Genomic DNA, 26796 nt, shown 5'->3' on the forward strand with positions numbered 1-26796 from the left:
TCTGTTTCAACTTACAAGACAAACAGAAAAGTAAAAATAAAAATACCAGGTAATTTCTTCCTCCTTCATATGTAATGCCAAAGACACATCTTCACTTCAAATGAAGGAATAAAAAGAAACAGCTTGAGTAATAATCTAGAAAGTCTCCTTGTGGGTCATATGTCCATAATTGTGATGTTTCATTAGAAGTACAGACAAGTTATTGTTTGTCTCTTGCTTATTCTTTTCATGCTCTTATATTCTTTCGCTCTTTTTTTACAAATATTTTTGGTACTTTAAAACATTACTATCATTATTATTTGTATGATCCATAAAACAAATTTTCACAACCTCATCTTGCCCAGTTCATCATACTGGTCGTACCATTTCCTTGTTCCTTTCTGCTATTTATATTCCACTTCCTAAATCCACGAGTAGCTGAGTAACTGCTGGAAAAACAAAACAAAGTGAAAAAACCCCAAACAAACCATGGACAGTTTGGCAAATTTCTTTCCCTGATTATAAAAACTGCATCATCATTTCTCCTGGTGATTCCTCCCCTCCCCCTCTTCTGTCCCAATATATACTGTAGAACTGAAGGCATCAAGGTGTGGTTAAACCCAAAAAACCAGCAAGGAGCTACACTTTGTCTTTGAACTTCTCCATGTAGTTTTGTATCTCTTTGGAGTCCCCCAGGTCCATATCCTGGCACACCCACTTAATGTCATCGTCATTGCTACTTAGGATCGAGTTGACAGTAGGACAACCATCATCGGGTGGGATGGTAGTGAATGTTGTGAATTTTACTCGCTTCCGTTTAGATGTCGGCGAATGTAAAGGCTCAGATTTCTGTTCCTTTCCCAGCTTGCCCCCTGAGTCAGCACACCTGTGAACCTGGCTCTGAATGTTTTTCTGAGCACTGCCGTTGAGGAGCTGGTTGCTCTCGTCACAACCCGACCCTCGGTCAATAATAGTTGTGTGCTCATCCTGCTGAGATGATGCATCTGCTGTGTTCTCCAGCAGTTCTGCTTCATTTCCCAGCCAGACCCAGTCATGGGAATGGGTCATGGTGGCCTGTCCTTCCACCAGAACCTGCTTGTGACGGTACTTCAGTGCAAATGTTGCACAGTTTATTAGGAAGACTAGAATTGCCAGGCAGAAGACCCCTAGCAGAGCATACATCCCGATCTCCAAATCGCTAAGGCCCCTAGGTGTCTGCACCAGGTCATTTTCCTCCATGCCTGCATTGCCTTTTGGGAGGTCTACTTGAGCAGGGAAGTTGGTGAAGTCTATAGGAATGTTCTGCAGCTGGCTATCGTCTGAGACTTTGCCACCATCCAGCCTATTGTTTTTAATTACTTTATTCTTTATTACGGATTTTGCTGTGGTGCTGACCTTCCTGATGGCACCTTCCTCTCGCTCTGCTGAAGAGCTACCGTAATATCGTCCATCCTGGCCATACCGTTCCTGATCTGACACTTTGTGCCGCCTGTCGCTAGCGTGGTTTTCAATCTCATCAGCGTCATAATCTCCACCCATATCAGAGTCTGCATCATTCTGGCCAAACTTGACTTTGATGTTGCCATTCCCCACAGCCAGGACACTTTTCCTCTTGGACTTTTGGCAGGCTTCAGAAATCATCATGTCCACCTTGATTAACGTGCCCTGGCCTTCACCTTCTGCTGCCACAACTGGCCATTTTAAGGCAGTGTTCTGGTGGATCGAGACAACAGCTTCATCTAACGATACGGCAGAAAGGGAGAAGTCCTTAGAGTCATAAATGTCCAGCGGAGTAACAGAGCTGTCACTGAACTGAATCCAGGTGCTTACTACAGCTTCCTGAAAGGAGAGGGATATGGTTAAAGACAGGGTCTTAAATAAAACAGCTCAACCCATTGCAGCTCATCAATCTCTCAGCTCTGAACGGCAGCTGGAGGAAATGGAAGACAATGGCTCTGCACTGCGTTTAAAGCGAACCAAGCTTCAACTGATGGGGCAGAAAATTGGTCACATTTTTCACTAAAGGTTCTACCGTTATCCTTCCTGCAAATGTTTTGCAAAAGAACGTATAAAATAATTTATATGAGATGTCTATAATACCAAAGTACCCATTAACAAGCTACAATTTACATGATTTATAAAGAGTCATTCCTGTCATACAAAACCTGAAAGAGACAAACCAGAAAAATTACCAGAGGCACTTGACAGAACACTTATTTTCCTCATGTTCCCCATGCACAGGTGTCACAGGGACCTGTCAAATTAAACAAGGCATAAATATCTTAGCAGGAATAAGGAGCTACCACAATATCCTGGAAACGGTTGGAGCAGAAGATTCACCTGAAAGAAAAAGACTCACAGAACAATTGCCATTTTTCTGGAGAAAGGTTTGTTTTAAGTAAAACACAGTTTATCCTTGAGATAATTAAAAAAGCCACCGCATTTCTGTGTCAAGGAGAGGAGGATGGGGATTCTGGTATGATCTCTACAATAAAAATACAAATAGCCCGGATTTAATTGGACTGCCTTTGTTCTCTGCAGGTAGCACTGTTAGAAGTCATCATTAGAAGCACACACAAAACTAGAGGTCAGCTCTTTGCCATTTGAAATCCCATCCAGATGATACAGACATTTACTTCTCCACGTCTCAGTAGCTTTCTTTGCAGGAGATTTCTTTATTTTTTCATTTGCTCTATGTCTTGCCTGTTTAGCCAGCAGACGTGCAGGCAGATTGCTGGAGTGCAACTTCACACAAAACTGAAGTTCTTTTCTTACCAGGCTTAAACCACAGATGGCCCTAATAACTTTACACTTGGGTACATCAGAAGAACTGGGCTGAAAATCACCATCGGGGAAAAACATTGCCACCCTGTTAACGTCCAGTCCTAATACAAATTTACAACCTAATATGGTTTTCAATTGGCTACAATTTGTTACGCTATGGTTATAAACAAAACGAATTGCTACCCTTCTAGTTAAATTTAAAGCTTTTCAATGAAAACAGCAAGGGGCATTTAGCTGTGCAGAAGGTTGGACTATACTGAATATTTGATTTCCAAAGTGCTATCAGCAAGTTCTTGAGGGACTGAAAGAAGAAAAATAAGTCGTGGCACAACAGGAATGAAGGCAAAGTTCTTGGTAATTCAAATGCACTTCAAACAGCTCAAATGGAGCCAGGGTAGCTCAGAAGCTGGGACGGGGGAGCCGCGTAAGGAAATTAAAACAGCTGATCTTTCATTAGAGAAACACCCCTGAAATGGCCGAACAGAGAAAAACATAAAGCTTCAGGGCACAGATTAAATTTATATCATAGAAATCTATAATAGAGCAAACCCAGTCGTGGGAAAGTAAAGGATTTTTTTTTCTAATGGATATGTGTAGAGAGAAAAAGATGCATCTCCTCCGGCAATTCAACACCCTGTTCCTTATCCCTAAAACAGGAGGCCAGCCTTGTGTACCACTGGGAAGGTGTGTAAGGTACGCTTACTTTTCAACAACCGATGGAAGGCAAAAACACCAGCATCATTTTAAGCATATAAGACGACAGGCTTGACACCGTCTGCCAGTGGCACTCTTTGGGAGAGCAGAATGAGAAAATAAGTGCAGGATTTTGTACAGTTAAGGTTGGAAATTACAAGGCCTGTGCCTCCTCCCAGCTCCGCTGAGGACTTCCATAGTTCCACATCTCTACAAAAGGATTTACATTACTAAATCCTTTGTGCAGCCAAACACAACATACCCAGTGTTGCAGAGCACCAGGTCTGATTATGGCCCTTACTATGCAAGTAGGTTTTATTGGTGGCAGAACAGCACCTTTGAGGGACCTGAGGTGTCTGTCCAGACACTGGAGAGAAACACATATGAGGAGCCATATATTCTTCTTTCCCATCTTCTTCAAGATATCCACATCCCTGTTTCATTTTCTTATCTTGATTCCTTTCTGCTTTAATAGCCCTCAGGTTAAGAGGTAGCCAACATGGAAAAATTCAGCGCAAATGGCTAGAATTTGACAAAGTTGTAAGCAACTTCAAACCAACTTTTATTCTTTATGCTATTTCTCCACTATTCTGCATTCCTGGTTTTATGAAGCAGAGACAGAGAAAAATGAAATGGCAGTCAGCTGAAATTTGCAGGCACACATGTGATTTACTATAGATAACAGAGGTGTGCAATAGCTTCGCCATTATTTTCAACCTGCGTTGAAGCTTTTTATTGCCAAGAACTAATTTTTTCACAACACAACATCGTCATGCTTATACTACAGACAATATTTATTAAAAGGGAAAGAAAACAAATGAGAGAAAGTGGGGCAGAATCTCAAATCCTGCCAAAGTATACTTTATCAGCCCAAATATTCTATTTGGCAAGAGATCATCTCCTCTCATTCACTGCTGACGGCAGGGGAAGGAAGTGAATTTCCCAAATGATTATAAATTCTGAAAAGCTAAAAAGAAAAAAAAAAAGAAGAAGGGAGAAAGAAATGATTTAATACCATGTCCTTCAAAGAGCTGTTTCTGCAAATCCTATACACTGCATCAATAAATTCCCTCTGAATCTCTGACAAGGTCCTCCAATTACTATCAGCAGATGAAGATGGATTGGAGCCTTCTTACCTGCAAAGTTGCTACCCCTAGTCTGATGCCCTCAGCACTGACGTGACAAATGTTTGTGTTCATTAATTATCAAGCATAAACAAATAGTTTGAAGGATTATCTGGCTCTCCAGTCTTTCTTGCCTCCCTTTTCCTCTCTCTTTCACATATGCACACACACACACACACGCGCGTACTCCGTTGTACTCTCAGAACAAATGAACCACAACTACACATTAGTGTCAGTCTCTCTTAGAGAACAGGATGATTTATATGGTGACTATGATGATGTGAAGTGAGTCAGATAACATACATTAGACCACGTTAATGAGAGCGAAATCCAGTCCAGAGGGGATGAAGAAGACGCTTCCCACAACCACTGCTAATTATCAAATATCATGCTCTCCCTAAGCACATAAAAAACTTTCTGCATCAAGACACATTTTATCTACATTTTCCCTTGTGCTTTTGCTGTTCTCTTCATCCGTTCCAGGTATAACTACACCCCAGACCAGCAAGTTGGCCAGTTCTTCTTGATCTGCTGCAGTCCCACCACCTTTCCTGGCCTTGAATTACATTGTTGCTTATCAGTCCAAAGATGCCACTTGATAAATCTTCTTGGATAAACCTGCCTTTTGCTATTTGTGAGTAGCTTTATCTCCCTTGTTATGTTTAGATGAGTAAAACAAAGGGAAAATTACCAGGGTACAGAAGTAACATGGCACTAATGGAAACCAACAGTCCCCAAGGAGCTCTGTATTGCCTGACCTGGAATACTTCAAACCCTGCTGTATGAGTCACCACCAACGCTATTGTTTGCTGGCTATGTCTGTTCCACCTAGATAAAACAAGGAGGCTCACACTCCAAAAGGCAACCTGATTGCAGGAAGCAGAGCTGGCTTGGAAGCTCAGTAGAAAGCCCATCATACAGAGGTCTAATGAATCCCACTGTGCTGGGACTCGCACAAGTTGCTTGTGAAAATCTGGGAGCCACAGTGACAATTATTTTGCTCTCTAAAGCATCATACTGCGTTTGAAAGTCTGATTATCTCAGGATGTTCCACCGAGCCCATCTGTAGCATCACATTCAGTGATTACAAAGTGTCTTTCAGTACCTCCTCAAAAAAGCTGGGGCCAGCTTGCTACCAGGGCATCCTATCCTGTATTCTTCAAGCAAAAAGACTGAAAGTAAAGTGTGTAGGACTGGCTCCATTTTAGAGAATTCTGCTGCTTAGAAATGCAGATGTGAGGACTGATCAGGATATTTGATTTTATTCCATGCCCAGAATAAAGACCCCTTTTAATGGTCTTCATTCACTACAGCAGAAATAAAAGTATTTGATAATAAGCCCTCAATTGCTGGGGTCGGCTGCAATCTTCCTGAAGTGAGGCAGGACACCAAAGGAAAGAAACGGATTGCCAGATGATTCTGCAGAAAACAAATACATTCCTCCCTCAAATAAAGGCAAAGGAATAGTGTTCTCAGCAGCTTCTATCAGACCAGCTCTCATTGTTCGGTCTGGGGACTTAAATGCTGAAATGGGTTTCCCTAGCAATTTTATCACATGAAATATCAAAGTATTACATGTGCATTTATTTTTAAGCTTGTGGCTTGTGTAGCAAAAATTGGGCTTGATTGTTATGATGTGGAAATGAAAGGCTGCCAAGACTCAGATCTTAATTCAAACCGTGCATTCCCCTACTGTGTATTTCTTTCTCTCCTTTTTGTCCAATCTGCTAATGTGTCATTCCTTTCCAGTGCGAATTTGCTTGTATTTGCAAGGGAAGAGTTCAGATACTTATATAACAATACATCCTTTCTCCCTTTCCCATGCTGCTTAATTCCTTTGTCATACTCATGAGCCATTACACTGGTCTGTCAGTGTAAAGAAGTTATAAATATAATTTAAGTGTAATTTACACTGCCAGAACGGGGTAATGAATCGACACCATAAAAATACTCCTAATATCTGTTTCTTAACTGTGAGATGTCAGTGAACTCCCAGACCCAGTTTGTGTGAAGGACATAAGTTAAAACAGGACAGTACGGTGTCAATCCAAAAGGCAGGGATGTACAAGCAACTTCAGCTTGTCACCCTGATTCACGTGGTGCTGAGCACCCTCACCTCCTATCAGAGTGAGAGCTGACATCTTGGAGGACACTCTCTGAGGTTACAGATGACCTCACAGGGTTGGATCTTGTCACTGATGTCAACAGGAGCTACACATGTGGAAGAGAAGAACTTGGCCTTTAGAAAATGCTAACATTGCCCTTTTTCCCCTAAGAAAATGTCTGCAGTTTTCCAGTAGCACTGAGAGAAATATTAATACACACAGCTATTTATTAAAGGCTTGCTTTTTTCTTGCTTTTATTTTATCCGCCCTCCCATTTCAGTCCATTAGACCACATGCAATACCCTACGGTGATGAAAAAGCTATGATGTGACTGTGAGTTTCCCTGCAGAGCCAGCTGAAATTTAAGAGTCCTTGAAGCTCACTCAGATCAGAAAACACTTAAACACTGTAGGTTTTCTTTTATTTACATTTTGGAGAAGCGTTTAAGATGGCAGTGTTGATTTTAACAACCATCAACAAGCCAAATGGAACAGCTTTCCTACCTGAGCAGATGGCCACTAAAAACAGACTGCTCACAGCTACAGTTTCCAAATTTTCAGAAGGTATTTCGACTTTGATATTTAAAATGTGGTCAACCTTAATTTTAGGCACCTAAATCACCGGTCCGCTTTTCAGTGCCAATGAGCTCCCCAATGATTTAAAAAAAAAAATGAAGTATGGGCTCGGCATCCTTCAAGGTCACCTCAGGTAATTAGTTGCCGAAATACAGATAAAGGTATCAAACTTAAGGCATCCAAGATAAAAAAAATTAGCATACCCTCTTTAGATTGCTAAGCATTTGGAGAAACTGCCAAGTTTTCAGGACTTGGTGCTTTGGCTGCTTTGTGCTACTTATGCAGACATGGTGCGGTCATTATAATCAAGGAACTAATCTAGTAATGATATTCATAGAAAGAAAGTCAAAACAAAAATACTAAATTTATTTCTATGATATTGAAAGATCTGTAATGGCACAATCTGTACGAGGCTTTATGCCTTCCATTGCACTATACAGACGTACTGTTTAATCTGCTAGGGACAATATTGTGCCTGCCAGAGTACCAATTACCCAAGGACATTTCCTAATCTATGCTGAAGTTTGGCTATTGAAGGTGCTAAAGTGGAGCCAAGGAAAACATTTGACTAGGAACACATTGACTGTTTTTTTCCGTATAACAATGCCGAGACACACACAAACATTCCCGAGAAAAATAAAACCTTCAGCTATCTTAACTGTTATTTTGTTTTTCCGTTGCATCAGTAAAGTTTGCATGAGTTATTTGGGCCTTTTTATAAACTTTTTTGAGAGGAAAAGACATGCTTAGATAACGAAGTCCTTGCAACGTTCAAGTATATGGTGAGTTCTGGGCTGCCCCTTTGAAAAAAACCCTCTTTCAAAAGGGCCTGATTTTCAGAAAATGCTCAGCACTTCCCTGCTGAAATTCGAGCTCCGTAAGGATCTCAGCTGATACCACTCCAAATCATGAATCACTTCTTGCAAAATTTAGCCACAAGCATTCCTACATTTGCATTGATTCTTCTAAGGGCAAGTGTCTTAAGTGTTATATTTCCCATTCAGACTGCAAATGAAAGGAAAAGATGATGTGACTCTACAGGCCACTCCTATGCTAAGAATATTTCCTTCAGTGTATTTTCTAGCGTGAAATGTATTCCTGTCTTATTTTTTGGTGATGCAAACGCCAAGTCCCTAAGGTCTCTTTTAACAGCCCTTCCCTGGGCAAGCCCTGTCTGTAGGCTGGGTAGGATTCAGGCCTGAGAACAAATGAGTGCCTTACGGTAAAGCAGGAGGTATGGGGAGGTGTGCACAGTATGTGGAATTAGCTCAGGCCACTGGCATGAAGGCACTGCCAAAATGCCCCAGTAACTAGGGACTGTGCTCAGGTTCCACAGGGACTGGCATGGCCAGGATCAGGACCGCAAACATTCACGGTGCTTGAGCACTGTGACCCTCACAGACTCCTCCCAGCGAGGTGTGATGCTCCCAGCAAAGCCTTCAGCTGGGAAGCCGGCAGGACAATGCTCTTACTCCTAGTGAAGAGGAGGTGGTGGAAAGACAAGCAGAGGCAATGGGGGTGGGCAGGCTCCAGACTGGAGGAGCTGAGAGGAGAGGCAGAGACTGAAGTGGGATTCCACGAGGGCACGCTGCTCTATGTTTGCAGAAAACTGGGACAGAAGACGCCGTACATAGAAGGAGTGGGAAAAACTGACTAACTTGGGATTGCTACTAAGCGACCAGATTTCCTTGGGCATTCCAGATCCTGGTGTAGAGAAGATTTTCCACTGCCTTCTAACAGAGACTAGGTCCTGTTTTTTTTCCAGATGGAGTCTGGAGAAGAAACAACAGATTTTAAAGTTCTTTTACTGAGAAAAAGGTGCTTGATTTTCTCCTGCCTTCTCTGTTACAGTCAGTACCTTCAGTGAGCGCGATGCAGTAGTGCTATCGGTAGGCCCAGGAAGAGGACAGGAGGGACAGCAGCATCCCACACTGCTCAGCAGTACCAGAAGCAGAAGACATTGCCCAGGATGAGAGCCTGATACGACCAGTCACTTCTGTACCAGAAACGTGCCACCCCGAGGAAAGGGAAATCGTCTCACAAAAGAACATCAGCTTCCAAAGAATATTTCACTAAAATCATTCCACAAGACAGATGCTGGGAAAAATAATTTCAAAACAAACCACGTTTACACATTTTTACTCTTTTACATTATTCCATAACTTGCCAATTGTAGTGATATATAATGACACATCATATCATATCGCCATGCCATAATACACTAAGAGATGTCATGTTGTGCACTACTGAAATGCCCTGTCGTAATATGCCATAACCTGATGTTGATAAATATCTTTGCATACTCAGGATATATATCTATAAATCTGAGAATCTGAGAATAAATCTGTGCAACCTTTCCAGATTCACAAGCTCTTTTATCTGCAATCAAAGCCATGATTCTTCCAGTGATGCTGCAGGACAAATGGTGCTCTGTCCTACATAAGAGAATTGGGTTAGGCATGCTTTAGCTTTTGCTTTTACAGTCTTTGTCTGAAGACAATATGTCAGACATGGTTTCTAAGCCCTGGAGAAGGGTATAAATGGGTTAATTACATAAGATTCTTATGTTTACAGGATGCAGTAAATGGAACAGATGGGCAGCAAGTCCTTCTAGTTTGGACATTTTCCTGTCACTAAGTTATAAAACAATCTCAATTGTTTTTATGTTCCAGAAAATTAGGTAGCAATAATCATGAAAATGGGCCATAAAACTTGACTTGAGATCTCTCCCTGTCTATGTGAGATGAAATACAGTTTCTGTGAGAGGAGCAGCTGTGGACAGAGTTAATTGCATGGTCCCCAGTCTCGCTCTTCAAATCAACTGACTGAAAGAGCAATGAACACACAACTTGTTCCACTGCTACTGACCCTTGTTTTTAATCTGTTCCAGAGCAACTGTTTGCCTCGATCTGGTGGTACTCTCCAATCTTCTTTTCCATGTGGGTTGTGACCTGGAACAAGCTGCTCGAAAGACTCCCTTTACAGAGATGGAAATTTGCTGACTTAATTTAAGTAGGATTAGCACAGTGATACCCTAACGAACTGAACGACAAACCCCCCCAAATCCATCTAAAAATTAAAAGGAAAAAGGAGCCTGGCAGTCTGCCGTGACTCCAGGAGGGAAAAGAAATGTATTTGGCTATCTTCTGCCTCTATTTTATTGCTCTTCAAAATACTAAATTGTTGTGACACACAGAGCTCTGTGCTCTCTGGCATGGAAAATAAGGGCATGCTCATACAGCAAACAAAGATCACTGTCCAAAGACTGCCTGTGTTGCGAAAATAACAGATGTTGCATCATTTAAAGAAAGGGTATTAAAGATTTAAATAATATAAACTTCAGTGTAGTCAGAACTTTTACTGCAAATTAAGTCTGTATTTGAAGGGAAGAGATGAGAAGACAATTCCACAGTATCTCTAGAGGAAAGCAATTGACATGGACATGTACTACACCTGTACTTCAAAGTCTAACTTCTAAATTTGTTATGAATTATCATCTGTACTTCATGTTGAGAAAACACTGCCCCATCTCAAAAGGCAACAATAGTAAAAATGGAGGGTACACTACCTGCTTAGGAGTATGAAGCAGCTCTTGGGCAACGGTGGTAGCCACAATAGCCCGACTACTTGCTGCGCTTGGCTGAAGAAAGAGTGAAAGCCCAGCCACCAGCTGGACTCCAAGGTCTGTTATGGTCACTTTGTCGTCTAGCACAGTCACTGTCTTCTCTGCCAGGATGGAGTCAGACAGAGGAGACAAAACCTTTGGAGAAACACAAAAGAATCAACTTAGGAAAAGTCTGATCAATTAAAATAACCTTTCTTAAGGTCATCATCCCTTCTTGTCTCCAAAGCTTTACGCACAGAAATGAAATGGCAGAGCACACTGAAAAGGCAGTCTGATTTCATTAGCTGGGTCAGAAAAACAGTCAGTAGGGAGGTTATGGCTGAGAACATTGCATCCAATACTGAGAGCTATACTATCTCAGTTGTGTTATTTGCATCATTTCACCAGAAGAGTCAATTAAAACTTTTTTCCCTGTTATTCTGTGTCCCAGTATGGATGAGCTGATCAGATTTACTTCCCAACCATTTCAAAGGGAGGCAAGCAACATCTAGGATTTGTCCTTCGCTTCTTTGCTTAGAAATTCTCATTTCTCTATCTTCTCTGTTTCTGATGGAACATCAAGGTAGTAGGATATCCTTTCCTTTAGTGAAACTAAGGGCTATACTGCTATCTTTAGGGAACTATGCATAGCTAGTCCACGCACATACTGTTTTCTCCACCTTCCCCATCTCATTTCTACAGCCTAGATTAGCTATATGCATTCTTTGTGCACTGGCTTTAGTAAGGGTTAAGACGGGACAGAACTGGGATATGCTGTTGGCCACTTGTGCCTTTCAGGGTTATTAACCAGGTTGCATTTTTTTTCCCGAATTAATGTTTAAGTAAGTCAAAAGAAAATCGGCACAATCTAAAGATCTCTGTCTCAAAAAGTCAAAATGGTGCCCATCAGTTGACTGGTGGTAACCTGCATCCATGTGGGGCAAAAGCTCTGACTTCTCACTGACCCTGGAAATGCTGCCTCTCCTAAAAATCTCCGAAGGCTCTGTGGCTTCCAGCTCCTGGCCATGCTGCATGCCTTGGACCACCTCTAGCTTGGATCACTGTTGGCTCATTAATATGTGTGACACTCGAGAAGGTCACAGGAATGTAATGGGAAATTTTCCTGTTTCAAACTAGCAGAAAAACTGTATTGGATTTATGCCCCCACACAGGTTCTCTATGGGAATGACAGAATGTTGCAGTCTAGAGCACAGTACCTGCATTGTTGTCATTCCCACTTCCCGTCCGATCAAAATCCTGCCCTCCTGAAGCTTGGCAATGTGAGGATCCTCCAGTTTCATAAACTCCATCACCAGGTCTGTAATGTCGAACTGCCAATCTGAGCCCAGCAGGTAGCTCAGCTGGCCCCAAGGGCTAGAGTCCTCAGCTACGAATTGTGTGAGGACTCGCACCGTGGCATGCTGGTACTGCAGAGTGCATCCTCTTCCTTTCCGCTCATCTTCATCCTCATCATCACTGTCTCTGGTGGGTCTTTTTTCATAAGAAAATGCAACATAAAGAAATGTTTTCAAGAACATGAGTGAAATTTAGCCTTAGAGTGCTAATGGAGAGTACCCCCTTAAATAGCAGCCCTCCCTTCTGTTTTGTTGGACCATTGCTGATTCATGGCTACCTAGCATGATGAAGAGCCACACAGAAGAACTATACTGCTTTTTCATCTAAGCTGGTATGTCTGAACAACAACAATGCTATAAGGAGTCCTTACTATAGCACCACACTGTACTCTGTTGCACAGGAGAGACACATGCACAGAAGCAAAACTCCCACAAATTTTAAAAGCTTTATTATTATCTGCAGATATCTGGTGCAAAGCTTGGGATTCCGGTACTGCTGTTCCTCAGGGAAAGATGCTGCTTTTTGGATGCAGGTGCTGCAGCTGTTCTTGCTGAGAGTTAAAATCAACTCCATTCATTTTACAAAAACATGCAAGAAATTTAGCAACTCAAACCCACCTTTTGCTGGAAACAACAGGGACTCGCCAGCCTTTTATTTGGCTCAGTTCTGTGTCCGAAATGTCAATCTGAAGAGGCAAGCGCGGAACCCAGACTGTGATTTGCAGAGGAGCACTGAGATACTGATACGTGAAGTTCACGAGCGCATTCACCTTGCCTTTCATTTCTTTGCCATTGACAAAAACGTAGTCACATCTGTCAGAAACCTAAGGGGGAAGAAGAGAGAGAGAAAAAAGAAAAGGTAATCACCGTGACAAAATGAGCTCAAAGTGTAACCCTGGCATCTCAAAAACAAAAACGAACGAAAAAGGCTCCCTTCTCTTTATGGTTGTTAATGATAGCCTTTTATAATGGGAGCAGCTGAACACAAAAATTCTCCGTTGGCTCAGGCGGCATAATTATGCTGGAGATGCCTAAAGACTGGATACTGTTTATGAAGCTGGTGGTTGATTTTTGGTTTGTTTTACAGTGAGCCACTAGCTGATCACAGTTCTCTGGAATTTATAATGAGCAAGGCTCCTTCACAGCTTGGTCAAGAAGAACCGAACAAACCAAAACAGGTCTCAATGGAGGCAAGCAGCAAATCAAAGCTCTAGCTTGATGAGTACGTGCATCAGGGGGTGATGCTGTTTTCAGCCTTCAAGACAAAGTTGGCTCTGGAGTGGATTTCATCCGCTGAAGAGTAACAGAAGTCTACTCATTTCCTCCACAATAAACATTATCTGTTTATAAATGCTTACATGTATTTCTAAACACTGCCGTAGATTTATCATTAACATGTAAATGCTGTCCTGAAATATAAGCAAGCATTATCATAGTCATGTAAGAGTTATATCAGTAATCACTTCTTTAATCAATGTTGTAATTTACAGACCATTGAGTTTTCTCATTTATTACGTTACTGAGTACTAGTGATAAAATCACTCCTGAATATATAAATCATTAAGAGGGATGCAGATAGTATGAAGTGACTCCATGTGATAAAGTCATTGTCATATCTATTCCTAAAGGTGTCATAAATGTCTGGGGAAATCCTGTGGCACATTAATCATACATTAAGTGGCTAGCGATGGGAGCTGTTACATTCCTAAATGAGCTGGTATGTCTGCAGAAATTAACAGTAAACCCAGCAGATCTCTCCAACTCCTGCTCTTGCTCCCATCCCGTCAGAATTCTATTTCATCACCCATAACGAGTATCGTTAGTGGTGGCAATGTGTCTCACCACCTGAACATAAATTTATATTATCCTCTGCTCCCTTTTATCCCCACTCCCATTCCCAATACCATTTTATTCAAATGAAGATTATCAGCTGGAAATGCTTATGTCCCTGGGCTAATCAAACAGATGGGTGTCCTCTGTGACCACAGATACAGGAGCTAAACTGTTCCCAGTGTGACATACACATCCCGTTTGTATCCTCTGTCAGGTTTAGGCCCTGCTCACATTCTGGTAAAATATTTGATGGTGACATTGCAAAAAGAAACTTCAGAAACATAATACAAACATTTCTATGACTCATTCCCTAAGAGGGTTATACTGTAACTGGGCTGTGTTGACTGAAAATAGTACTACGTACCACAATACCTGACCCATCTGTCTGGTTAGGCTTCTCTCTCAGACCATCTAAGACAGATTTAAAAGTCTGAAGGTGGCAGAAATGTCTTCATTTTATCACTATGAATGGCATGCCCTATTTTTACATGTATTAACTCGAATGGCAATACAGAAAGGGGTTTAGTTCACACTAGGTTGTTTCAGAATGACTACTTGATCTAATCTGCATAATATAATATATAATAACATGCAGTGATTCAGAACTGTTTCCTAGATGGGCTGCTCTTGCTTTCCATGGTGCCATTGCATCAGCTTCACCCTGGGAGAGAAAACATTGTGAAAATGTTTCTCATGAAAAGAACTCCAACTGCACAGGCAAGCAGGAGCTGCACGTCAGGAGTTCCAGCCTTGACCTCCTGATCACAGAGGCATTTCTGCCTAGAGCAGTACACGGCCGCTAGGACATACTGGGGGCGTTCAGTTCCCATATTTGAGCCGCTGATGTCTAACGCAAGCCTGGTGTCTCGCTGCTGTCTCACTTGAATGGAAACAGGAATGGCCAGTGGGTGACTCTCCTCTCTCAATGTCTGGCAGTGTTACTACCCCTCTCCCTGCAGCTGCCCCTGTCTCTCCACCAGAGATGGAGACCCTGTGAAGTATCTTAGACCAGATACCTAAATCTTAGATGGCTGAAGTTAAAAAGAACTCACATCTAAACAATATACCACGTATGAATGTTACTTATGGCACAACATCCTCAATGAATTTCCAGGTACAAGGAAGTCCTGGCTTACGCGGACCCTAATTTCTGTCTTTCTCTGTAACCTTACGAAAGTCATTTCAACTCCTTCTGTCCATTTTCCCCCGCTGGTGTAAACAACCCAGCCCAGGGAGCCTTGGTCAGAGAGCTGCACTGCACCTGGAGCGCAGAACTTCTAGAGGCAAATGGGAAGCAGTGAGTGTGCCTGGGGCAGAAGACTCACGTCTGGAGCATTTGATAAAGCAGCTTCAGATATGGCTCTGCATTCTTTAGCCCTCTCTTCCTTCAACAAGAAGCTTTTGGGAGGCTTGTCAAGAGGATCTAGTTTAATTCTGCTTGGAGCAGCAGCCATCCTGAAACTGGTTCCATCCTAATAATTTCTATGGAGCTGATCTCAAAGACAATTAGTGAACTTTCTAAGTTAGTTGTACAAGTTGCTCGTTTATACACATAGTAAACCATATGCACATGCTGATAAAAGATTTCTGATAACATACTCAGCTTCAGACTGACCAGGTCTGGTCTAGATGTATGATTTAATATTATCTAAAGCCTAACATTGTCAGTAACAGAACAAATGTGACTGTCAGGGAAAAGACACAGTAACAATAGTAGCAAAACTGCAATTCCTAAATGGTTCTGGGCTGAGATCCAATCTCCATCTGTATTTGTAAAGCCGCTATATGCCTTCACGGGTATGCGACAAACAAATGGCTAAACAAATATATACAGCATCCTAAGCAGGCGGCTGCTGTAGCTACCACGCAGCCTCTAAAATTGCTACAGGACAGTATTTATTCCTGGACATGCATCAGCAACAGCGGCATATCTTTATGAGCTGCATTGAGAAAAACATTACTCTCTTCACCAAGTACAAGCATTACTAGTGTCCTTACACATGCTCTTTCTTCTCTTCCCGTATTTCTGATAAAGAGGTGGCACACAGAGGGTACAGGAGGAGCGATGCTTATATTGTATTGTATTACTGTATGCATCTGAACCATTGTGCTTTCAGGTATCCATTCTTGAAGCAACATTGATTGCTTTTGACAAAGAAAGGCAACAGACTCCCCAACTAGTGCTATACAGGGGATGAAAGGGAGAAGGGAACAGTATCTTGGTATCTAATTCCCAATGTGGGTGTGCTCTCCTTATGTACAGGATTAAGGATACTCCTCCTCAAGAAACATTCAATCAAAGCTATTCGATAGCCTACCGCTTCTGTAGGCAACACACCTCAGCTAAGCTTAGCTACAGCAGGCTAAGCACAACCAGAGCAAGTGGGTTTGCTTCCCTTGCCCTTGTCTCACACAGTGTCACTTAAAAAATAAATAAAAAGGATTTCTCACCCTCTGAGAACAAATCCAGAGGCACTGATTCTGCTACAGTGTACAACATCAGCAAGCCATGTGTAAGGTCTGATTTGCTATAAAAAGGGTAGGGGTTATGTGGTGCAACAACAGACCCCCTTAGTCAGCTTAACGCAGATGAAAATAAAATCACAGTCAGCTTGTTTTTGGAGTTATTCAAAGCAGACTTGGTAAAACTGTTTTGATCTGTTCCCATATGCGGCTTAGAGAGATGGAAACACAAGCCTGGTAGGGACAACCTAAAACACGGTTGCATGGAATCATGGCGGAAAGATGGAAGGGAGATTAAAAAGAGCAATAAATTAATCTGGATCATATTAGAACTTAAATTCTTTTTAATTAAAAGAGTATGTTTGTTTAAGAATTCTTGATAGATAAAAGTAACTTTGTTTCCCTCCAGGGTTTGCAATGCTTCTGGAAGGTCACTGAGGAGCACAATGACCGGCTCTCATCTGTGAGTCCTGCCCACAGAAGTCTGAGGAAGTTTCTAACAGAGGCTGGAGACTCTGTGCACAGTGATCTGTCTCTCATCTCCTCTAGTATTTATGCTTTTACTATGAAAGCATTTTACCTCTGAAAGTGCTTTTTATCTTTGGAATCAGAAGCGAGGGAGGACAAAGGGAAAGCCTGCTTCGCCACCACCTTTAAGTGATTGTCTTTTTCCCATTCTGCGTAGCAGATCAGCAAGGAGTTTTGCATTTTAAAGAGCTTTCTGATGCTATTTCAGCAGTTTCTTTCATTATTAAGCTGCATTCAGCTACTTTCCCCCTTTTTTTCTATTTTCCTAACTTCTCTCTTCAGATTAAAACTAAAATAAAGAAGCTAGACAGCAAAAGGCAGGGCTACACACAATTCCCTAGAGGTTTCTTCTTTGTCTTTCTGTTTTCTGGCATTATATTTTTGTGCCCCTTTGTAACAAAGGCCACTGCCTTTCCAAATGACTTGGATAGATTCTCTCTGCAACAAATCACATTTTATTGAGCTGAGAGAGAAAACTACTGCCTGGAAATCAAGAGAGAGTCACTCCTGAATCACCACCTATGACGCTATGTGACATTGTGATCTGGGGAGTGAATGTACCTTTCCACCTGGTAATGAACAGAGTAGTCGCGGTGAATATTAAGGAGATTTCTAGTACCACTACCAGTCAAATGCAAAACCTCTGCGTCTTCCTTTACTTACTCCTTTCAGATTAAGGTCTTGATACCACCACTACCTCTGTATTGTGGAACTGCATGAAGGGAGCATCAGCTGCTTGAAGTCACCATGAAGGATATGACAAGGTACCACCTTGGACTCTGCAGCCATGAAGGGGCTGTTGGCACTGCTCTAAGAATACCCCTGTTTTGCAGGGTTAAATTCCGCTACAGATTCCTTCAAAATCTTAATGCAAGTAATGGCAGAGGCAGAAAGTTTACGAAAGACAAATTTAGTATCAAATATAAGCTAAGACTGCCTTTCAAAAGATGGTGAACTCAAAACATTGTCTGTTCTGTTTCATATCTGTTGTACACAGGAGCGGAAAGAACAACTATAAGACCTACAAATCCACGAGTGATGCTGACTCTGTGAATCTAGTCTAAGCTTGCTTATTCTCCTAGTGGTTTTTCACCTCCGGAGACATCAGCCCATACCAACAGGTCTGTGAAGGACAGTTCTGAAGGACAAAAAGAGAAGCTTTTAATATGGCAATCCTGTCAAGTTTATGAACACCGAAAATTTGTGAGGCATCAGTCCATTTTCTAGGTAGAAGTCTGTGTGGTTTGCCCTTAATTAAATACCCTGAGGTTTAAAAAGTCTCAGAACTTTAAGACTGAACAGAAGTGAGAAGATATGATAATGATAGATGACCTGCTTGTATTCATCAGGTTCAGGATCTTGTATTTCGGTGTGTAAACCCATTTACCCATTTCTGTTATACTAATTGAAAAGTTGCTAAAATATCCAACAGTTACATAAATGTTCAAATATTTATGAATGCACTTCTAACAGCAAAAAGATTTTTATAGTATCTCTTAAAGGAATGTCAATTTCAATGAAAAAGTTTACAGGATAATTAGTAAAGAATAGTGATGCTCAGCATTTTCCAAATATACGACACTCCTAGTATTTCAGCTCAGTATCATCACTCTTGCACATCAGAAGGGCAATTGAAGCTCATGCTGCTTAAGCTTTGTGAACAAAGTCATTCATTCCATTAAGGAATATAGAGCACCAGAATGACTTATCCATTGAATGTACTGACACTTACATACTATCATATAGAAAATATTAGGCAGTGATAATAGTTCCACAAGCTTTTTGGACAATCTTTTAGAATTTTGTAATATTCATGTCCTTGCTATAGAATATCTTCTAAGTTTTTTTTTTTTTTTAACATCCTCTGTAGAAAGGGAATTAACCTCTATTAAATCCTAGAGGTTTGAGAGACTCTATATAACTCTCTAGCCTTGATTCCAACTAAACACTGTGGTTTTATATTCCTTTATATAAAAGGAAATCCTACGCTACATGAACATTAGGTGATGGTAACTGCTTCATAAGAAGGATTTCAATGCCTGGCTGCACAGTCCTGAATAATCAGTAACCTACTACTGGAAAATGGAAGCTGTCTCAAGGCCCACACTATTCATTTTTTTCATGTTAAACTGTTTAAGTCTGATAAGAATTAAAGCTTCAGACTTGAGCTCTCCCATGATCTCAGGAATGATATTTACAGCTTTGTGACACCGTTAGAGCAGCCTTTAAAATGGAAGCATCCGTTACAGGAGTTGCTAATTGCTAGTGTGACTTGCCTTGCCAGAGCCACCCCTCGTTCCCACTGACTATAGCTGGAGCTGTGCTCAGTGACTCGGAAAGTGAAGCCAAAAGCTGCCCTCACAGGGCGAGCATAAAGGCAAATACAGTAATGCGGTCTTAGCACTGGTAAGACTGTCATCTTAATAAATGAAAGGCTGGATTTTTCACATTATGCAAGAATAAACCTGAGAGTTGTTTTTACCTACAACCCACCAAAGGAAAAAGAATGAATTTGTTTCTTGAAATTGTTGAGGAATAATTACTCCCATTCTGGAAACAGTGATGAGGGAGCAGGGCAGGTATTACACTTTAATAACGGATTTAAGCTTCGTTCTGCCTCTCTTAGAAGTAACTGCCTGCAGTTTTTGATGCATAACAGAGCTTGTGCGTTGGTGTCGCTTTGCGCTTGTAAACAGCTGCCACATTCCAAATGCGGTTTCAATCCCTGCGATCAGTGTTCAGGCAAAGCTCCCAGCAACCCGCACTAGGAACACAGGGATGGAGCCCTGAGCGCTGAAGAAGAGGGGAACCCTGTAAAATCAGGGCCACAGTTTAGAAGCAATTTGGACTGTCTCTGCTGAGAAGGGTCTGCACATTCAGTATCAGCAGCCAGATTAGCAAAACTAAGTAGAAACCCCCCCAAAGCTAGAGAGCATTTCTTAGGGGAAAGGCTGTACATTATCTAATCTCATTACAAAGATTTTGCTGGCAGCTTTGCAGAGCAGAAGCAATACATTTAACTAACTGAATATCATTCACTATGACAGAACTGAGAGGGTAAAAGGGGCACAAAATGCCAGCTGAGGCTGGAGGGCATATATTTGCTCCCAAATGACCAGCTTTGGAAGTGGAACTGTAGCTGCGCTGAGCCACAGGAGCTCTCTGCAGCTAGCATTATCACGGAAAACAAAATCTGTCCTGTTTTGTGCGCTCTCGAGTCAAGTAATTTCTGCAAATGGGGCCGAACAGCGAGTTTGGCTCCTACTCACTAGGGATATGCCAGACTACGTACGCAGCACGGCCCCAGATATCTTGCATGGCAAAGCAGGATCACAGGGTGAAGGCAGGGACTTTTAATTCCATCTACACGCTGTGGGCAGTAGTTGCACATTTGAGAACATCACAATACTTGTCATTTTCTAACTTAATATATACCCACGATATACAAATTCACAATGCGTAAATTACAGCTATTGGCAGAAAAAAAAAAGGAGAAGTTAACCATTTCTTCTGACTGTCTTACTCAACAAGGTCTGGAGAAAACTGCTTATCTTCCCATCATATCTATAGCTGTGACAAGACTAATGTTACTTCTCCCATTTACTTTCCTGGTCTTGGTCTTGCTGCTTTGAAGCTGATTTTGAAGCACTTTCTGTGGAACTTGAGGCACTGTTATTGGAATTCCACTTTGATTTTTCATTTGGGATGTACAGGTTCTCCATACTGACATCACTAACGCAGGCAGCGAGCTGGGTGAAGGCATGAGATGACAACGAAAGAAGTCTGCAAGGATATGGTTTAAAAGTTTCTTTAGCTGCCCTTCAACTTTTTGCATATTATGTGATGGCAAGGTATTTACAACTTCTATTGCTGAATTTAAGTATCTCAGACCGTGCCAATTTTGAGTTTCAATTTCCACAGAGGCTGACTGCCTGGGGAGCAGTGGCATACATTAATGATATAACATCTTCTGTGAAAGCTCCATGTATTGCCGGCCTATATGCCGTATTTGCATCTGACAGAAGTGTGTGGTAAAGCTTCATTTTTCTAAAGTGCCTCTGAAGTTTTTCCACTCTACTGAGGTACATTGATCCCAGTAAATCATAGGACTATGAAAAGTATGGAGGAGGGCAAGGAGGTGGACTTTCTATTTGCAATTCTGCTCAGAATATAGCATAACATATTACATTTACTAGGAGAAAAGCCTACAAAGTCAGAGGGCTTCAGATGAGAAAAACAACGGAATTTCCATGCTGTGACTTTCTTTCCTGTTTTTAAAGCTTTTCAATTTCACACAAATCACAGGAACACATAGTATCAGAACAGGAAAGAGGAGCCATCAGAGAAATAGGCTGCTGGGTTTGGGCTCACAAAGAGAGATCGCTTCTGCTTATGAGGGCTTCCAAGGGTGTGGTGAGTGGGAACTGTGTTTGCTGTTCATCAGCTACCCAACATAAGCTTCAGGAAGGTCATTTGTGGTGGCCCATGGGGGTATCTGCACCATGCAGTGAATGCGAAGAGATCCCATGCTCGCTCTGAGCCTGCTGGTGTGTCTCCACAGCCCCGTGCAGACACCCTAGCTCGGGACCCAAAAGCAGCGTAGCTGTGTTGGCTTTCAGTGCGGTGTCACACGGACTGAGCTTTCAGCTCCTGATTCTGGAGTGAACCAAGGGAAGACTTGCAAGCCTGAGAATGAACACATAGGTGTCTTAGGAGGAGCAGTCCAACTTTTCTACCCTCCTTCCAGAAAGTTATACAACTAATTTATTTTTTAAAATGAAAGTACTGCTACAATTTTGACTGTGTGGGCTGAAGTATCTGAAAGAGGCATCAACCCTCCGTGAGTAGCTGCCCGGCATATTACAGTGGAGGAGGACTGGCAGTAGCTGCTGTCGTTTAGATTGACCTCTCCATGCTTTCACTGAATCTTGCAGAACTGCCATGAAACCACAGAAGAGAGCATTACATTAAAGTGACTGCAGAGAATATGACCTGTCTATTATTAGATCACACTGGATTCCTGGCAACCCCGTCTAGTGGGACTTTTCATTTCTCTCTTTGTTTTACAGAGTTGAGTTCGGAATGAGACCTGTTTTATCAGAAGTTTATCCACCTACTCATTATTCAGCATGCTGAGCTCTACAACAGTTGCACCTAGCTAACAAACTCCAAATACAGTTTTATTTGATCTAAGTAAAAAAGGAGTGATAAATCAATTGCATTATATTCACTGTAGGAGCTTTTTATTGGAAGTTAGTGTTCATCCTCAATCAAAATAGCTGGTAGGAACAACCAGTTCCTTCTAGTCAGCCCCTTGTTTTTATTTTCTCCTATAACCTGCACTAAAACCATAATGTGAAGCCCTAAATCCTCTGAGTCTTGAAAACTTTGCAAAAAGCTCCATACAAAAAATGTATGTGTATGCTGAGGTGCCAAAATGCAATTCAAGTTTGGAGGCTTACCCTGCCGTACACAGCACGAATTGAAAGGTATAAGGAAAAATGCAAGGTGCCCGTGACGTGCCAGGGTTTCTAATGGGATGAAATCTTCTGAAACTCCGCTACCCCTCGAAATCACCATCTGCATCACACCCCGTCACAACCCACCACATCATTATTTGCCTCCAGATGCTGCTGGTCAGAAAGCACTGGGAAGAAAACTTAGATGCCATGGGAAGCTCTGGTCTGAGCAGACTTAGCCTTCCCCTGACATACTTAAGAGATTCCTCATTTTTATATTTCAGCAATATCTCTTATAATGTTTCACTGAATCAAGTACAATTATTGCCACGCTATGTTTAGGACCGGAAGCACTGATTCTCTACGAGATCAGTTCTGTAATGCTTATGATGTAACACTTTAGTTTCACTAGGAAAAGGACCAGATCTTGAATTAGCCCAGTGGAGAGCAGCACACCAGGTATTTAGGCCCTTCCTTAACAATCTCAAGCATTTCCATATCTTTTGCCACTGCAGTGCACCAGGTAAGGACAGCCACACCCTGATTCCCATACATCTTCATACAGGTTTTGACAGAGCAATGTATTTTGGCACTAGCACTTTCTTTACTATAACACTTCACACCCTTCCATCACACCAATGTTTCTGTCATCGCCTGTCCCCATCTCACCATTCCCTGGGCGCCGGTTTGACTCTCTTTTGGTTGCATGTCTGAAAAGTTCAAGGGGATCCAGGGACCAGCTGAGCCCTTACAGTAAGCAGAGCCGGTAGAAGAAGCTGGTGCCACTGCAGGACATTATCCCCCATCAGTCCATCAGCTGTGGGGAGAAGCTGATCCCCATTCAGGTCAATATATGTACAGAGTGTGGGGACCTCTGCTCTCACTAACAGAATATCAGCCTCACTTATGCATGGATAACCATACTTTTCCAGGTAGGGCTAATACAAATAAAGGGCAGGATGTTTCCCTTAGTGGCGGAAGACTACTTTTGAATCACAAAGCCTGGTATCCAGCCCCTACACTCAGAGAGCAAGTGATCACGTATCCCCAGTATACAGCCACTGATTGGAGTCAGAGTAACTATCTTTCTATTTGGTGCCTGAACAATATGATGACAGGGCATCCATAGATGTTATTTTTGTTAAGACTTTTTTTTCTGGAATAGCCATGGTACTGTGATGAAACATTAAGGAGCCTGGGGGACCGTCCCCATACCATTAAAATTCCAGGGTGAGCTTTGCTGATGGCTTTAATGAGTGCAGCACTTTAATGAATGCAGGACTGAGGCTTAAAAGTTCGATTCTTTAATAGCAGCCTGTAGCTCAGCCACTCAGCTTGGAACTGCATTCAACCTACTGGCAGAAAAATGTGTAACTCAGCCTTTAATACAAATATCTATGGATGCTGCTAACTAGTGGTTCCTCTGCTGATCAAAGTGAAAACAGTGCTTCTGTATCTAGTTTTAAAACACGTTCCAAGTTTTGCAAATGCTGGAAAGCAAGGAAGAGGAATGAAATTCTTTGTGGTTAAATAAACAACTGAAGAGGCTGAAGCACAGCTATTTGTGTAAGATTGGGTATATTAAGACAATAGCAAAGTATCTATGATTTTATGATCATCTAAATAATGAAGTGCTGATGACTTTTCCTTCGTAAACAGGGTATTATGATATGGTTCCAGATCTACAATTTTAAAAATAAATTACTACAATTAGTACACAACTATTTATTTATCTCTTATGAATATGTCCATCTGTCAGCTTCCTCACTGGCAAACGGAGACACTCCTGCATCGTATGTTACACTGCATCCAGACTGGCCTTTCATCCAAATAGATTCACAAACGGCCAGCAGACATTTCAACATGAGTTTGCATATATTTAGTAAGGATTAATTTCATTTCATAAACTGTTTCCACCACAAATGGCAAAATCTCTGAAACATTTATCCATCCTAAATGATTATTTCATATGAGTATGCTCCGTGATGTCAGCAGTATTCACAGTAAAGTTACTCATGTGTATAAACGATTACTGGGTTGGGCCTTTAAACAAGATCTGTAACCTTGTCGGGTGTCTGTAAGTCCCATCACTATTGCTTTGGAAGTGTTGATACCAGCAGTAGTTCCAGTCTTTTCTAGCTATTAAGCTGGAGTTCAACCATAAAACCCCTAGCCAGATTTTCAGCCCCCAACAGCTCAGTCTTGCTTTGATCTGGGATTTTGTTTCAAGTTAGTGTGATAAGAGAGGGACAGCTGTGACACTCTGTCCTGGATTTTAGCTCCTAAACAGAAATTCCTAACATTCCCGCAGTGGCCTTTACCTGCGGTGAATGTCATCCTCTACTCACCAGTCCCAATGAAACCAAGAGCCTGTTCATTAACAACTACCGAGGGACATCTTAAAGGTAAGATCCATGTTTCTGTTTCCAGTGACAACCACAGCAGCTGCATGTGTGGACTAATGTTATCTGAACACGTGTTTTGATCTGAATACATCTCAAAGCTATTAACGCCATTTAAAAATGAAAAGAAACTAGTAAATAAGGTCTTCAGAGTACAGTTCAAGGCTAATATACTGGGACTAGTATCCAGCTTTATCCAGCAATACAATAAGAATATAACATCATGTATACAGCATCCCCTCATGTAGCAATGGGATAAAAGATAGTCCAAGAATAATGAAACACAAAACCAAAATGTTTACAGGAGTTTCTGAAATACATGCAGCACTGAAGATTTTTGAACTTGGGTTATTTTAATGGAAAAAATATCCTCAAGTTTGTAAGCATTACCATGAGTTTTCAATCTGGAAATGTCACAAGATATTGCAAGTCTCTGGAAACTGCTCTTCTTCTCAGCGTGAAACTGCATCTGCTGTAGCAGCCAGGTGAGCCGGGAACTTGGAGCAGTATTTGCTCTTGCACAAACCACACAAAAACACCAGCAAAAGCAGCCACGTTCCACTTGAATTTCCAGGAGATGAAAAGGAACCTACACGTGCAACTGCAATTACTATTAATGGATCCAGATATATGGATCCTATTGGTAAATTCCAGCTTAGCAAAGTAAAATTTGGCTGTTGCTTGATTTTTAGTGCCTTAATAAATTTTGTGTCCACTTTTAAAAGGTTGAACCATTGTGTGAAGGTCTAGAGCATTCAAAGACTTTTAAAGTTCATGATATCAACTGTAAATTTGGAAGTAAAGAGTTGAAACTATGAGACAATAAAAAAAGTAAAAGGAGTAGTAGTCAGCAGATTAAGACAGGACACGAACTGTGCTCCGAGCTGCCTCAAGACCGCGCTTATCACTGGGGAAACTATTACCTGTTACTTGCAGATATATCTTAGGCTTAGATTCCCAGTGGGCTCTGTTACTGAGAATAATGTAATTGTAGCCAAACTGAAGGCACTGTAAAAATTAATATAAATAACCTTTTATCTGATGGTCATTCAAATTGCTGGGCAGAAACATTACCTTTAGGGTCTTTACATGAACCATACAAATGGACACTTATTTATCTGATGACTAAATATTACAAGCCAAATGCTAATAGGCACCATTCATCCTCAATTTCTAGTCTAACTCTGTATGTTTGCCTGAATCCAAAGTTATCAGAAATTCCAAACAATTGAAATCAAACAAAAATATGTCTGCGAACCTCTAGATGCTAATACATCTAAGTATTAAATAGCTCCCATCAACTCCTTTTATTTTTCTTAGTTTGTGGTTTAAATTAATCTATAGGCTTTCATCCCTCTAAATACGTTTTGATTCTGCTATGACAGGGGTGTTCGGGAACATGAACTGTGAACACATGCACACGTTCTTTGTTGAAGATACCATCATCTTTTCTCAACAACTAAAATTTATGATGGCTAGACTTTTTATTTTTAAACAGAAAGGTTACTCCCAACAAGGTCTCTAAAACAGTATTTTACAGAGGAAGATGATTTACCCAAAGAATTTAACATAAAAGCTTGATGGGGAAGCTCTCTGAGTGCTTTTTAAAATCAGAACCAACATGCACATGTCAATTTGACTTGAACCCCAAACTTCATTTCCCCGTCCAAAGAAATTTCCTGGAAACTGGAACATTCTAGATTACAAAAAAGCCCTTTTTTCCTTAATGATGAGATGATAAAATCTTTTTTTGTTCAAAGCATTTCACAGAATCACAGAATGGTAGGGGTTGGAAAGGACCTCTGGTGATCATCTAGTCCAACCCTCCCGCCAGAGCAGGGTCACCTATAGCAGGTTGTCCAGGAGGGTTTGGGATGTCTCCAGAGTGGGAG

General features: G+C 41.5%; 1 protein-coding gene across 2 annotated transcripts in view; it reads right to left on the minus strand.

Moving 5' to 3' along the window:
- Positions 1–618: 618 nt before the first annotated feature.
- TMEM132C (transmembrane protein 132C) overlaps positions 619–26796 on the minus strand; it is a gene marked incomplete at both ends in the record, with an annotated part of 226418 nt that continues 200240 nt past the window's right edge. For both annotated transcript variants that reach the window (XM_082491866.1, XM_082491867.1), the window contains 4 exons: positions 619–1818; positions 10829–11020; positions 12082–12355; positions 12838–13043. In XM_082491866.1, the coding sequence (XP_082347992.1) occupies positions 619–1818; positions 10829–11020; positions 12082–12355; positions 12838–13043 (1872 nt within the window). The remainder of the gene's footprint in view (positions 1819–10828; positions 11021–12081; positions 12356–12837; positions 13044–26796) is intronic.

The sequence above is a fragment of the Vanellus vanellus genome, assembly GCF_965231255.1.
Source record: "Vanellus vanellus genome assembly, chromosome: 16".
Lineage (NCBI taxonomy): Eukaryota > Metazoa > Chordata > Aves > Charadriiformes > Charadriidae > Vanellus > Vanellus vanellus.